Source organism: Lepidochelys kempii, chromosome 6 (assembly GCF_965140285.1).
Source record: "Lepidochelys kempii isolate rLepKem1 chromosome 6, rLepKem1.hap1, whole genome shotgun sequence".
NCBI lineage: Eukaryota > Metazoa > Chordata > Testudines > Cheloniidae > Lepidochelys > Lepidochelys kempii.
The window spans coordinates 113,614,344-113,630,623 of NC_136385.1; the positions used below are offsets into that span (position 1 = coordinate 113,614,344).

At 44.4% G+C, this 16,280-nt stretch overlaps 1 protein-coding gene across 4 annotated transcripts in view; it reads right to left on the reverse strand.

The window, feature by feature from the left end:
* The window catches only part of LOC140913399 (exocyst complex component 3), a 37,269-nt gene extending 22,830 nt beyond the window's left edge, over positions 1–14,439 (reverse strand). For all 4 annotated transcript variants that reach the window (XM_073349732.2, XM_073349731.2, XM_073349728.2 and 1 more), the window contains exons 1-4: positions 13,999–14,439; positions 10,986–11,577; positions 5,832–5,943; positions 1,995–2,069 (exon numbers count right to left, since the gene is read on the reverse strand). In XM_073349732.2, the coding sequence (XP_073205833.1) occupies positions 1,995–2,069; positions 5,832–5,943; positions 10,986–11,577; positions 13,999–14,239 (1,020 nt within the window). In that variant the 5' untranslated portion in view covers positions 14,240–14,439. The remainder of the gene's footprint in view (positions 1–1,994; positions 2,070–5,831; positions 5,944–10,985; positions 11,578–13,998) is intronic.
* Positions 14,440–16,280: the final 1,841 nt, after the last annotated feature.

Here is a 16,280-nt window from a genome sequence, read left to right on the forward strand (position 1 = left end):
ATGACAAAATAAAAGGAAAAAAACCTCAGCTGCCAATAAATACAGACCTTGATTGGAACATAAGTATTAGTGTTTCTATCTTTTAACAGAGTTTATAAATCAACATTATTACCTGCAGTGCTTACTTTGTAATGAAAGAGATGCCAGGGCTCAGCCCCAGCACAAATTAAGCACTGGCTGGGCAGCCGAATAGCAGCAGCTGCTGGCCGGGCGCCCAGCTCTGAAGGCAAAGCCCCCACCAGCAGCAGTGGAGAAGTGAGGGTGGCATGGTGTGGTATATTGCCACCTTTATTTCTGCGCTGCTGCTGACAGCAGTGCTGCCTTTAGAGCTTAGCACCCGGCCAGCAGTCATAGAATCATAGAATATCAGGGTTGGAAGGGACCCCAGAAGGTCATCTAGTCCAACCCCCTGCTCGAAGCAGGACCAATTCCCAGTTAAATCATCCCAGCCAGGGCTTTGTCAAGCCTGACCTTAAAAACCTCTAAGGAAGGAGATTCTACCACCTCCCTAGGTAACGCATTCCAGTGTTTCACCACCCTCTTAGTGAAAAAGTTTTTCCTAATATCCAATCTAAACCTCCCCCACTGCAACTTGAGACCATTACTCCTCGTTCTGTCATCTGCTACCATTGAGAACAGTCTAGAGTCATCCTCTTTGGAACCCCCTTTCAGGTAGTTGAAAGCAGCTATCAAATCCCCCCTCATTCTTCTCTTCTGCAGGCTAAACAATCCCAGCTCCCTCAGCCTCTCCTCATAACTCACGTGTTCCAGTCCCCTAATCATTTTTGTTGCCCTTCGCTGGACTCTCTCCAATTTATCCACATCCTTCTTGAAGTGTGGGGCCCAAAACTGGACACAGTACTCCAGATGAGGCCTCACCAATGTCGAATAGAGGGGAACGATCACGTCCCACTCTCCAGCTGCTCAGACAGAGTTTAATTGGCAGGCCACACAGGAAACCTTGGCGGGCCAAATTTCAAAGGATCCTCAGTTTGGCCTGTATATGTGCCCATGCAAATTTCCTGTAGTAGCTATTTTTGCAAAGTATCACCTGCACATTCCTAGGTTGGTCTGACATGATTTTTTCCTGACAAATCCATGTTGACTGTTACTTAGCACCTTATTATCTTCTAGGCATTTGCAAATTGATTGCTTGATTATTTGCTCCAGTGTCTTTCCAGGTACTGAAGTTAAGCTGACTGGACTGTATTTCTCCAGATATTCCTAATTCCCCTTTTTATAGATTGGCATTACCTTTGCTCTTTTCCAGTCTTCTGCAATCTCTCCCATCTTCCATGAGTTTTCAAAGATAATCACTAATGGCTCACTCAGTATCTCCTCAGTCAGCTCCTTGAATGTTCTAGGATGTATTTCATCAGGCCCAGCTGATTTGAAGACATCTAACTTGTCTATGTAATTTTGCATTTGTTCTTTCCCTATTTTAGCCTCAGATCCTACCTCATTTTCACTGGCATTCACTACGTTAGACGTCTGATCACTACTAACCTTTTTGGTGAAAATGGAAACAAAAGAGGCATTTAGCACTTCTGACATTTCCATGTTTTCTGTTATTATCTCTTCCCCCCCAGCCCTACATTGAGTAATGGGCCTATCCTGTGCTTGGTCAGGTTAGGAAAATCTGGACCACTGCCTCTACACCACATATTAAAGTTTCTTGCAAACATGCATGCAGCACTTCAAGCATGAGCCTGCCCACAAAGAAGTTAATGGCAAAACTCCCACTGACTTCAGTGGAAGCAGGAGCAGGGTATTACTGAGGACACAGAGAAACATAGGAAAGTTCATTATTTTTCTTTTATACAAAAGAGGAAAAACTCTGCTCTCTGTGACACAGCTACAGCTGAATTCCGTAGGATTGCAGCAACACAATGCAGACTTGAGCCTAGATCTGTAAAATTAGAGTATATTAGCAAATGCTGAGGATCTTGCATGTAATGACTTGCATGCTACAAAGAACATCAGCTGTGGTTTACCTGAATGATTGTAGTGTCTGTATAGGGTTTTCCCCTCGCGGTAATTACTTGTCTGAGCGCTTCTCTTACTTCCTTCTGAATATAACAAAGTTAAAATACAAATATTTACAATATGAACCAATTTGTAATCTGTTAGGTTTCTCTATCTCACCCCGCACCTGTGCATTTGAAAATCTTCTGCCTTTGTGTTATGCTCACTGTCCAGTCCTGTTTAACCCAAGCGGACATCATGCAGCTGCCCTATGGGAAGCTGGCCAAGGACTATTGGATGCACCATAAACACAAAATCTGAAAACAAACCTGACACTGTAAAGAGAAGTTTCATTGCTTCAATGTGAACAGCAAAGGATTTTTTTATAAATTGGGCTTGTGCCCTTTTTTGCTTCTTATGATGAACAGAGAAGACCTGACATTGTTTAGCATTTTTTATTTTTTTAGATTGTGGGCAGTCTTTTTGTTTGTTTGGCTTAGAAATATCAAGAATGCAATATCTGGCCATCCCTGTTTTTTGTGGGCAGACCTGTGGGAAGTTTAAGGGAATTTATGTTGGGCACTTAACTTTATGGAAGGGATGAGAGTGCTGAATCTTTAACAAAGTATTAATTAATTATTACACCGTCATTCAAACATTTTAATCAAAACCAAATAAACAGTCTGATGAAAAATCCTTCTCTCTCTCTTAGTAGCTGAACTTTCATGTTTAGCTCTTGTGATGTCGCTAGTTCTCCAGTCACCACAGAGTCTTCCAATCTAGAGAGGATCTGAACTTCCCATGTAAAAAGCAAGCAGGAACCAAACCTCCCCCTCCACTCCTCAACTTTCAGACCTTCTTTTTTCAGCATAAAAAATAGAGGGGGAAAGATGCATGCTCCATTTTTTCCCCTTTGTGGGTCACTTTGAACTTCGGCATCCTGCCAAGTTTACATCCAGCTGTGCATACCCTGCTGTGTCCTGTATGAGATGACGGATCAGCCATTAAATGACAATCCACAATGCTATGGGAAGAAAAGCTTTGAAAACTGGCCCCAAGTGGGGATCAAATTCCCCACCATTGTATGTCAGCGCTTCAGGATGAATCCCTGACATCTGCACCAAAGAAATGCTGATAATTTGATAAATCTGCCCTCCAAGACAGCTAACCCACAGGGGCAGAAAACATCATCATACTAGTTATAAGAGCTCTCAGCACTGGTAGGCTGAAGACCAAAGTAGGCTGAATAGGGCAAGACAGGGTTTGGGTGAAGCCATGTATTCAAAGTCTGAATGTCCATTTGATTTGATTGTATCCCTTGCTATTTTCTATTTGTGAATGTCTGTGAAAACAGCCTTTTGTATGTGCAAATATTTGGGCAATACTCCAATCAGAAAACAAATCAGGATGTCAATTAAAAGAATTAGACAAGTCATTCATTCTTTTTCTTCTTAAAAGTTTCAGACACCCATGCAAGGAGCAAAAATAATACCATGTGACTTACATGATCAGTCAGACACCAGGAATGTAATCTATTCAAAGACACCAACTCATGAATAACCCATAGGCTGACATTTTTTCATATGTCTTGATTATCATATAGTTATTTCCCAAAAGGAATAAAAAGGGTGAGATTCACCATCAAAATTATTCAGGATGGATAATTGCATCAGCTCTGCCAATGATGCAGATGCATTCTTGGAGCTGGTCTTACAGTGCTTACCATGATTATAGTCACATCCTCATCTGAAACACATGCTGAAGAGAGACATTAAGAGCATGAGGTCTTCCCTATAGTCCTGATTCAGGAAAGCACTTAAGCATGTGCTTAGCTTTAAGCATAAAAAAAATCAATCAGACTTAATCACATGCTTAGATGCTTTCCTCAACGGGTGCCTATATGAGTATGTACATGACTAAATATGCCTTTTCCTTCAGAAATCATTCCTGGGGCGCTGCTGTGGAAAGCGTAATGCTCCATAGTATTTCCTGAACTGATTCAGCCAATTGTAGTGGTTTTCCCCTCCTTCACTAGCTGGGTTGCAGGTGGATGTTGTTTGAGAGAGGCTGGGGAAACGAAAGAGATAATGTTACAAGGGCCTGATGCCAGCTTACTGCAGCCAGTGCTAGGGGAAGTGGGCCCTGCCATGCTTGGGTTCTAGTTACATTAAAAAGCACCTTCTTCATTTGGCTACCCCTGACATTGCAATGTATACCGTCAGAAGCTCATCTCTTTCCTTTGGAGCCCACACCACATTCCTACAAAGCATCCTTCTAAGGGGTTTTTAAATTAAAAAATAAATACTGTCCTGGAAGCGTTGGGAGTTGGAGTCATGGTTTGACTGTAAGGCCCCCTTCCCCACTCAAGCCCCACTAAGGGTATGTCTACACTGAACGTAAGCCCGGGGTTAGTGGCCCTGGTGCCAGCTGGGCTTGAGCATCTACATTGTATTTTAACCCTATGTTAAGACTTTTCTAACCCATGCTCAACCCTAGGGCTCTGGGGTCCACACTGCAGTGCACAGACCCAAGTCAAAGTAACCATATCCCAGAGTCCCTAGCTGCCCCCCACCTCTGAAATGTGGCCACTTTACTGCCCTAGGGCCATGGTGCACTGTAGGAAAACTTTACTGCCTGCCCTGCACGTTTCCAGGAAGCAGCTCACTTCGCAAAAGGCTTGATCGCTTTGCTCTCCACAGCAAACCCAGGAGGGCTCTCTGACAATGGGTTTGCAGATCAGAAGAGAATGGGTTAACACTGACCTGAGCTGCTGCCATTTGCAAAGCCATTTGAAAAGAGCTTCCATTTTCAATAAAGTGGATTGCAGATTGTTGGGACCGAGAAGACTAAGGAAGTTGTCCCGTGGAATTGTGGGATACTTCCAGCTGACACCCGGGAACCAAGTCAAGCAGGGCTGCATCTATACTGCAAAGCAATAGGGCTTGGACCCTGGGTCCTGGCTTAACTTGAACTTGGGCCCTGCAGGGTCCTGGGACCCTGGGCCTGAGCCCTGGGCTAGCGCAATTACAGAATAGACGCAAGGGGGATTAGGCCTGAGCCCATGCTCAAGCACAGACTTATGTTGCAGTGTAGACATGCCCTTAGAGGCTCTGTGAGGTGTCTGTGTGCTTTGCCAAGGAAACTGTATCTATGCCAGCCCCACAAAGGTTAGCATGGAAGGCCACTTTGGGGCAGGCTAGGGGTGACCATAGATCCATATTACTCAGATCCAGAGGCCCCAGTATCCTGCATGACTGGTGCAAAGGGTCTGTGACCCTTAGTCCAAACTATAGGCTGATTAACATCCATAGGGAAAGGGGTATGTAGTCCCGTGAAACAGCCCTGGGTTAGTTGGGGGGTGGATTTCACCTCCATGGTCTCCTGTACTCCACCTGGATAGAACCTAAATATTCTGATTTTGTGTGTGTGGAGTGAATCCCCCCCATAGTGCAGGTATAGTAATAGCATGAAAAGAGGCAGTTCAAAGTTCCCAGTAGCCTCTTGCCAAAGTGCTCAAATAGGGCACCGCCTATCGGCGAGGAAGGCAGACTGCTGTTTGTGGACCTTCAGTTCTTGGCTTCTTTACTGAAACTACCAACACATTGAGATGGGGGCCGTTTGTGATGTAGGCACCTGTCTGCTAGGAACCACCCTGAGACCATCACCTAATTTAATACCATTCTCTGTGTGGTATGTTTTCATTCTCCTACTAAATAAACAGATTGAGGAGTAGAGCCATGGGGTAGCCAGCTGGACAGGAGTATTTGACCTTTTCTGTACATGAGCCAAAATAACAAGGAAATGTATTATTAAAAAGAGAATGATTTGGGGTGACAACCAGGTTTGCTAGAACTCCATGTTCTTACCTGGATGACTGTGAGCAGCTTTTCCTCCACATTTGAAAAATTCCACTTGAGAACATATGCATCAGCTAAGAGCATCTGCTGTGGAGTCCAGCAGGGCATGAGGAGCTTCTCACTGTCATTGCACACAGAAAACAAAATTGCAGTAAGAGCGGCAGTTTTCCAGTAGCTTTGTGGCTCTTCCAATCCCAGTACTGAGAACCTGTGCTTGGCTATGGCCATATTTGTGACGTGTAGCTCACCTGGCTAATTGCATGCACAAAGCAGCATTCAGCTCTCATCTAAGGAACAATTGCAACTAGGTAAAATATTTTTTTGATCCTCCCCAGCCCCATCCTTTTTTTATTCTTCTCTTTTTGGCCCTTTTTGTGGCCCCATTCTCCAATTACATCCTCCCCTCTCCTCTGTCTCACTCCTTCCTGCAGCTCTCTCTTGGCCTTGTCTGCACTAGAAAGTTGTACTGTTAGTGTAGACCCTTCAGACTCCCAGTGTGGATACAGCTATATAGGTTCAAAGGTGATATTCCTATATGGGAAGGGGAATAACTATACAGTACCAGTATAAGTCGAAAGGCTTTGGAACTCTCCTCCCCACTTGCTCCAACAGATCATAGATTTGGTGACCTTCAGAACATGCCGTACGACACACAATTACACATTTCCCCAGGCTTTTCTTGAAGGGAGCGTGTATGTGATTGATGGATGGGATGACTGAGGCGTCAGAAGGCTGGGCAGAGTAATGTAGTTTGACAATGGGAAGAGGAGGCAAAAATTCTTTACATCTGAAATAGGGTCTGCTGGTGTCACTGGGTTTGGGCAGCCTGTTGTTGATCTTCAAAATGTGCTTTAGGTAACATTTGTGTAATAAGCCTAGCGTTAAGAGAGGTGCAGTGTACAAGTTCAGATAAATATGCTTACAGCTGAGAACACCTATTATATTTGTCGTGAAAGAGATATTCGGGATAGTTAAATGCAAAGACCTTAGCACCATCAGCCCTCCCAAAAGTTCTATTAGTTCTGGGTACTCAAGAGTCTCTGTTGGGAAATAATAGAGCTCTCCTGCTATTTCCACACAAGCTACGCTGATTCATGTGCAAGAGTCAATCATTAAAGCAAACATTCATATTTTACAGAATATACATGATATTCTGTGTGGATAGGTGCCATCCCAGGGCACCCCCAATGGCCTGGGATGGCACTGCACACACCTTGCCTCAGTTTCCCTCTGACTTCTCAGAATAATCCACTTACACCCAGAGGCTTTAAAAACAATATTCCCGCCACTCAGGGTCTCCTTTATTCAGATTAATCAGCTCCCCCAAAAGAACGCTCCTTTTAGATTCAGGGTTTCACAGCCCTCCCTCTTGGTCTGTGTGCGTCTAGCCCCAGCCCCCACAACTTGTAAAATCTCCCCTCAAGCTCAGAGTATCCACAGTCCTCCTTGGTGGGGCCTGCCTGTGTTTACCCAGTCAGGCTAGTGGACTTTCCCCTGAGGTACAGAGGTTGCATAGCCCTCCTTCTTGGGGCTTTACGCTAGCTGAGTTCTTCCCCTCAGCAGCTTCCCCTGACTAGGCTTGGAACCTCCATTTTGATTCATCTACCCAGTTACCTGACTACTCCCTTAATCCTTCCCAGGGGGTCTAGCAACCAAAACACCTGCCTGGACCAGCTGAGAGAGATGAGAGCCATGTCTCACCCACTCTGCTAGGCTCCTGGTCCTGGGCCCATAAAGGAACACTAGCCTGGGTTTTTCCTGTCACTTCATCCTCCCAGAAACTAACTATTCCATGGGATCACCTGCCTCTCATCTCCTTCCAGGTAACCAGAACAGACATTGGGTAATTGGCCTCTCACACAACCTCTCCTGACCTTAAAGAATCAGAACCAGCCCATCATAATCGCTCTTAAAGGGCTGGGAAAGTAAATAATATTTGGCTGCAAACATACAGCCCCAGTTCAGCAAAGTACTTAAGCACATGCCTAACGTTAAGCATGCGAGTAATCACACTGAAGTCAATGGACTATTCACTTGCTTGAAGTCATCACGTTCTTTGCTGAATTGGGGCAACCAAGACATTTCCCAAGTTGTACAGTCAGTTCTTAGGGTCACTGGCTTCCAGAACAGCACAGAGATGGAGCACTGCTTGGTCAGAACTGATCTTCACTATGAATTTATGCTGTTAGGATAAGGACAACAATCATTACATTTCAGGGTGCAAAGTTTAAAATGTCAGATGAGAAGCTACACAGAATAGAAAAAGCCACATCACCATAGCAATAAAAATTATCAATGTATCCAGACTTTAATGCAACTGGTATGGTCGTACACGTTACGAATTACACCTGAGAGGACACGCACACAACTGCTGCGAATTACACCTGGTAGGACACGCACACAAGTGCTATGAATTACACCTGGTAGGACACGCACACAAATGCTGCAAATTATACCTGATAGAACACGCACACAAATGCTACGAATTACACCTGGTAGGACACGCACACAACTGCTGCGAATTACACCTGGTAGGACACGCACACAAATGCTGCGAATTATATCTGATAGGTCACGCACAGTTCGAATCTAGGCTGAGGCACATAAACAAAGTCCACAACTGCAGAGTTCCCAAAAGACACTAAGTTTATTACGCTCGAGCGTGGTGCCCCCCTGCTAGCCAGGAGGGGACCCTGAATACAGATTATACAAAGGTTATATACTTTTTAGCAAAGCATGTTGCCCTCGTGCATCAGAAACCTTAGCCAATAAACAAACCCTTGTTTTATCTACTACCTATCCCTGCTTGGTGCATTCCTCGTGCTAAACCAGTATGTTAATCACACAGCATGGTCCTAAAGCCATGCATCAGTAACTTTTATTATCAGGATGGGAGGCCTCACATCAAAGGCCAAGAGATAGGGAGTTAGAGACTGACAAAAAACAGATACTGGGAGTCAAGGCAGGCTGGAGACAAGGAGGAGGATTTTCACAGGGATTCAGTATCTAAGGATCACTCCTCCTGGTGTATGATGTGCTTGCTTTTAGACAATGGTGGGCCCCAAACCAAAATGGAGTCACATGTGCTAACTTTTCCGTAACAATCATTATCCCCACTAACACTTTCTAAGCCCCATCTACAAGTTCTTAAGTACACAGTGAAGGATGTTCAGTGCTCAAATCACTAGCTTGTGCTGTGGAAAACACAGGTTCAATTCCTGCTTTGCCACAAACATCCTGTGTGAAGCTTAGCAAATCCCCAAGGCTCTCTGTGCCTCATCTGTAAAATGAGGATAATAGTGCTCCCCTATAAATACTTTAAAGATACAGTAGTGAGTTCAGATACAACAGTGATAGAAGCCATGTAAGTACCATAGCCAGAAAGAGGTTGGGTGTATGCTGAGGGAACTGCTTCCATGGCCAGTATTCTGGAGACAGGCACAGATGCGCCGTTATTGGTGAGAATTGTTAACATCTCCCTGTGGGAAGGCTGGATTCTATTCCCCATTAAACAAGAAGAAGTGCTGCCCCTGCTAAACAAAGTACCCCTAGGATACTGTGATCAGTAATGGGCACCACATTACCAGGAGAAACAACCTGCAGGGAGTTCAGAGACGAGCGGTGCACCCCACTATGCTTGCTCTGTTCTAACGCAGCTCACACCACGGTGAGCCCTTCATTTGTTAAGCTCAAGGCTAAATGGCTGCAATCAGTTGTCTTGTGCTTGAGCCATCCTTGAAAAGCACTTGAAGAGTGCAGGGGCCAGAGTGCTGGGGCTGACCTTGGGAGTGGGGTGAGCCATCTGTGGGTAGAGGGACAGATTATGTGCTACAGATGAGTTCCACTCAGTGCAGCAGAGCTGGGGGACTGTCAGAGGGCTGGTTACAGCTCCCCAATTCTTTGTTCAGCTCTTCCCTAACACAGGTTAGAGTACCATCTGCCAGTTAAAAACAGATGGAGCAGAATACAATCCAGCCACACCTCTGAGCCAGGGCTGCAGCAGGGGTAATGCAGGAGCCCACCGTGCTATCCCTAACACCACTGGGAACTCCTCAACAGCGGAATCCCTAGGTGAGATGCAGGTGATTTCCAATCTGTGTAGCACAAAGTGAGCAGAATAGGGAAGTCAATCTGCTCCATAATGCCTATTCTTTAGACTGTCTCTCTCGTCAGTTCTGGGTGAAGTTCAAGGTTGTGCTCTACCGGGCCCTAGATGGTCAGGGATTCAGCTACCATGATACCATTTATAAATTGGTAGGTATCTAGGGGCTTGTCTTCACATACAGCTGTGCTGCTGTAGCGCTTTAGTGAAGACGTTCCTACGCCGACATAGCACTGTCTACACGTGGATTTTTTCCACACCCTTGAACAACGTAGTTATTCCAATATAGGTCTGTAGTGCAGACATGGCCTCGGTCTGGAAAGGAAATCCATTCACTAAGAACAAGCAAAATCAAACTCATAGAAAAGACACCGTTATGGGGGAGGTTGGGTGGCTCCCATGAAGTGTGTCTTTGGCCTATGGGCAGTGCTGGTAGGCATGATAGCTGCCTTCCATTAGATTAGGCTAAATGAGGGAGGTGTTAAATGCCCCTTTCATGAGTAATAGCTGAAACAATAGAAGCTACCACCCAAAATAACAGACCAGCATGGCAAGGCTGGAGTAGGAGTTGAGCCATGTGGTCTAAGGAATTTTTCCTGGGGCCTGAATACAACCGCAGGGAGGCAGGGCATTGTTTGATGGAGCTGAGCATGTCTGTGAGCCAGAAGAAGTCAGACGCAGACAGAAAGCAGCAAGAAATCCAAGGAGACAGTAAGAGAAGCACTAGCAGTGAGACCATGAGAGAAAGCCTAAAGAGAGAGCTTTTGGGGCAGTGCGCTGACTGGAAAAACTGTGAGCAAAGAAAATGCCTCCTGTTGTTTGATGCCTACTGTGCTTAGGGAAACAGGACTTTGTGTCCATTCCTTGTAAATAAACAGGATTGCACCAAAGAAATACCTATAATCAATTTCTCCTCCTAACCCACAAGGGCCTGAATATTGGCTAACCTTTCCCTTTATGTTCCTTCAGTATCACTGCCTTGAAGCTCAAGAAGGACCATGCTCAGAACTAAAAGGGAAACTGAAAGGTATAAAGAAAAAGAGGAATTACTTGGAACATACCTTCTGTACATATTAAAGCCCAATTCATAAATGAGAAGACATTTGCTGAAGCTCATATCACCGCCTGTAAGTGTGGAAAGGTAAGAAGACAAACAGGCATTACAACATTTTGTAAAGGTAGTAAGCAATCCTGCTTCTTTGAAGACATCTCTTTTGCATCTCAGGTTGGGAAAAATTGTGGTTTCCAACTGACTCAGATGATCTTTTAATGCAGACTCATCTGTGTTGCTAGCAGACACGAAGGAGGGAATCTGTGTTGCCATGCACTCCATTAGCAGTTTCTCGAGATCTTTATTCCAGTATTTTGGGCTCCAGGTTGAAACAGATTCCATGTCTTTGACACTGTCAAACCATTCTTTTTCTTTCTCTTTTTCCCACTTCAGTGATTCACCTACTGATTTCAGTGGCTCCAGTAATGTACTATCGCTTCCACTGATTGCTTCTTGCACAACTGACCACATTCTTTCTGCTACTTTTTTGTAAAGTAAGTCAATCTTTATTTCACTCTTATGTTCAGATTGCTCCAGATCATAAATGTGATTACAAGCTTCAAGAAATTTTGCTTGATCTATCAATTCACAAATGGCTTGATCTGAAACAGTAAAAATACAACCAGAAGGTTATTGACTTAGCTATAGACTTTTCTGTGGCAATCATAGTAATTACTGAGCAACTCACAGATAATAAGAATGTATTCTCATAACAGCCTTGTGAGGTAGGGTATCATTCCCATTTTACAGGTGGGTAGACTGAGGCCCGGTGCAGTTAAGTGATTTTCCCACAGTCATCTATAGTTAGGCTTGGCAGAACTTATATATAAGTTTGACAAATACTATTGATGTTTGTTTTTCAACACTTTTCAACATTTTTAACCATTTACATTTTCACAGTTGCACACAATTATGGGATTTAATCTTTTTTAAATTTTTGATTGATTTAAACTTTCACAGTTCCAGGAAATGGGATGAGTCAGACAATAATTATTTAATGACAGTAGAAGCTGCAATTCAAAAAGTTAAAGCTTTATAACACTTAAAACACAATTGTCAACATCACAAGTCAAAATATACAAAGTGAATAGCCTTAAATCAAACTCTAATAAGTTCTCAAGCAGCAATAAAAAACTAACTCTTCCAAGCCTAGCTATAGCAGAGCCAGGAAGGGAACCCAGATCTCATGGGAGCCTATGCTTAACAGGCTGGTGTGATTGGTGATTGGTCACACCCTGGAAACAATTTCAGATACATCTGTGGAGAATGAGGGAGTTGTGTATTATTTTTTATACATATCATGTGCACCTCAGTATACTTGTGCCTGATTACATAGAGTGAAAAGAGGCTGTAAGTGGGAAACCAATAGGAAATTAAACAAATGAAGCAAAGATACGGTACAGTCCATAGAATACAAAGCGTCTCTAAGGAGACAAGCAAGAAGCCACTGATTGGAGAATACTCAATGCCTGGCTCCAGCTCCTATGGCAAGGTCCACTCTTCCCAGACTTAAATCAGGATCAAAGGAGATGCTAAAACTTTAAAGACGTTGGCCTAGGAAAGAAGGGACTTGAGTGGGTTGTCATGATGGGGACAGACACGCACATTGGGAGAGGGGGTCACAGAGCATGCTGCAGAACTCAGTGTCACTCTTCTGACCAGAGATGGGATTAACTCTGTTGAGCTTGCAAGGAAAGATTAAGGTGTAGGCTAGGGGGAATATGTACACAGGCATTTTTGCTTGGTACCTTTGCTCTGCATGCTTTGTACCTTTGGGTGAATAGCCAATGCTTTGTTTTGAAGAAGCTATTTCTGTGTCCCTGCAAATCCATTCTGTAACAGGCTCCCAGAGAAAAAGGACCTGAAGATGCCAAACCCAGCTGGGTCTGTCAGGTTAGCCAGAGGGCTGCATCCTGAGATTTAGTGTAAGGGTGGTAAAGTCACATGGTTCCAACCTTGGGAGTGGTTTAGGCAGAAAGGTCTGTCACCTGAGGGGCGCACTCGAGAGGGATTAAGTGTTTGTCTACACTGCACACTAAGCCCGGGCTTTGACTCAGGTTTGAGCCCAAGACTCCCTTCCATCCACGCACAAATCAGTCTGACTCAGGTCAGCAAACACCTAGGACCTGTAATTTTGCAGCATGGACGCAGGTTAAGCCGCAGACCTGTGACAAAAGGTCTGCATAGTGCAGTATGGATGTGTTAGCAAGGCTGTGAAACCCAGGCCCAGCAATTGTAAACCCAGGTTTACAATGCAGTTTTTAGATGTGCAAGCATGGGTTTGGAAACACCGACTCCCCAAGCACGGGTCCCACAAACCTGAGCTTGAGAGCATGGTAAACACACCTTAAAAGGGGTCTAAAGCCCAGCTCGTCCTGTAACTGTGTCTATATCTTCACTGTTTGTCATTAGAGTCAGGATCTAGGAGGGCATTGCCCTTTAAGGGATATAAAATGATGATTCACATAGGAAAATATTTCCCAGAATCCAGCTTCCTACAAAATGCTTTATTGCGTCTAGTTAAAAAGTGTGCTTTTAACTCTCTGGTTCTCACAACAATCACTAAATATCAATTGCCTGTGGCAACAGATTTCTTTGGTATCGACATATAAGGGCCCAGCACCTGCCAATAGATGTAGCATGGAGAGGGAGCTAAGTTGGCATAGGTTACCTACACATGCCCCCCTGCACATTACTGGAAGAACAGACCACCATATGAACACGCTTACAACCAAACTCTGTTTGTATCACATCTTTCTTACAAACTAAACCAAGGCGCTTTGCAGGGATGGATAATACAGTTGCAAAGTGAAATACAAATGAGCAACAGAAAGGGGAGTAAAATTTAAAAACATCGGCAAGGAGAAATATACGTTTCAGAAAAGATTTGAAATGAGAGGTGAATCCAGGAGGAGGAGAGAGATAGGAAGCCTATTCCAAATGGCAGGAGCTGATGAAAACAGTTTCCACGGTGAGAAGAAACAGGAGGCGGCCAGTGGGGAGGACAGACTAGCAGAGAGTACCTGAGAGATACTGCCTCCCACCAGACTCTTTGTCCACAGGCTTCTCTTCAGTTTCCTTCTTCAGAGAGGACAAATTCTTCAGCAATTTGACTGCCATATCTTTCACTCTCTGTCTCCTATTTGATTTCTGCTTCTCTCTCTCCTTTTGAGCCTCTTTGGGAAGCATTGATGCATTTTCACCAGAAGATGGTCCCTGCAGCTTTCTCCCTCCAGTGAATTGGGAATGCTTCATTTTCTTCATACTCCCAGCAAGAGCCAAGTGTTTGCTATCAGGTTGAGAAGGCTAACTGGAAAACGTTGGCACCACGGTAACTCAATGTGATTTTACAGTCTCAGCCTTAAGAGTTCCTCTCCGTGAGACGATGTCTGTCCCCAGATTCAGTGTCAGTGCTCCTGCCTGCTTTAACTGACTTCCAGACAACTCAGCCAACTTCATATCACAGTTTAGTCCAGTAGTTTTTATAACCTACCAGCTCTATTATGTAAATGATCCCCTGTAGCGTTACATCAGCAAACGTTTAATACATAACCTAACCACAGGTGCTGGAGGAAAGCCAGTGGAATTTTCAGCAGTTTCTAAATGACTAAAATTCCCCTGGATGCTGCCAACTAATTTAGATTCAGAGTCCTCTCAGTCCAAGAGATTTTGTTGTTGACAGTGTCCATGAATACACACAGCAGCTCTACACTGATGCACTTGCCTTTCTACTGACTCTGTGTTATTTCTCAGCACCAAGGTCATCCCTTATTTTAGACCCAAATTTGCCTCCATCTTCAAGAAAATCGAGTATTCCGCCCTTGGGTGTGCAAACCCCAAAAGGACTGGCATTGGTTTTCATTGTTGAGCTATGAGGTTCTTATGTGATGAGACTGGATCTGAACTCCTGGGGTACCCAGCGGCTGCCTGGGACTGCCCTCTAGCAGTTATACACAACCCAGCATTTTTAAATGAAGAAAATGAAAAGTTTAAAGTTATAGGGGCAACTAGCCCCTTGGTTATCTACCAACAAGAGAACCAGCCAGCCTCTCTCATCCCTCTCTATGGTATCCTACATAATTAGGGCCTTTCTTTTCATATATTCAAGTACAGTAACTCCCATTGTCATTCATGGGGATGGCTGTAAGTGTGGAAAGAGATCTCTATCAAGCGTTCTTACAACTACAATACCCACCTGCTGAAGTGAAGAAACATATGGACAGAGCCAGAAGAGTACCCCAAAGTCACCTACTACAGGACAGGCCCAACAAAGAAAATAACAGAACGCCACTAGCTATCACCTTCAGCCCCCAACTAAAACCAACTAAAACCTCTCCAATGCATCATCAAGGATCTACAACCTATCCTGAAGGACGACCCATCACTCTCACAGATCTTGGGAGACAGGCCAGTCCTTGCTTACAGACAGCCCCTCAACTTGAAGCAAATACTCACCAGCACCACACACCACACAACAGAACCACTAACCCAGGAACCTATCCTTGCAACAAAGCCTGATGCCAACTCTGTCCACATATTTATTCAAGTGACACCATCATAGGACCTAATCACATTAGCCACGCCATCAGAGGCTCGTTCACCTGCACATCTACCAATGTGATATATGCCAGCAATGCCCCTCTGCCATGTACATTGGCCAAACTGGACAGTCTCTACGTAAAAGAATAAATGGACACAAATCAGACGTCAAGAATTATAACATTCAAAAACCAGTCAGCGAACACTTCAATCTCTTTGGTCACTCGATTACAGACCTAAAAGTGGCAATTCTTCAACAAAAAAACTTCAAAAACAGACTCCAGCGAGAGACTGCTGAATTGGAATTAATTTGCAAACTGGATACAATTAACTTAGGCTTGAATAAAGACTGAGAGTGGATGGGTCATTACACAAAGTAAAACTATTTCCCCATATTTATTCCCCCCCCACCCCCGCCGCTGTTCCTCAGACGTTCTTGTCAACTGCTGGAAATGGCCCACCTTGATTATCACTAGAAAAGTCCCCATCCCCCCCCCCCCCCCGCCCCCGCTCTCCTGCTGGTAATAGCTCACCTTATCTGATCACTCTCCTTACAGTGTGTATGGTAACACCCATTGTTTCATGTTCTCTGTGTCTATAAATCTCCCCACTGTATTTTCCACTGAATGCATCCGATGAAGTGAGCTGTCGCTCACGAAAGCTTATGCTCAGATAAATTTGTTAGTCTCTAAGATGCCACAAGTCCTCCTTTTCTTTTAACAGAAACAGTGAAGTTCTAATGCACTGTGGGTGGTGGTAAAATGCA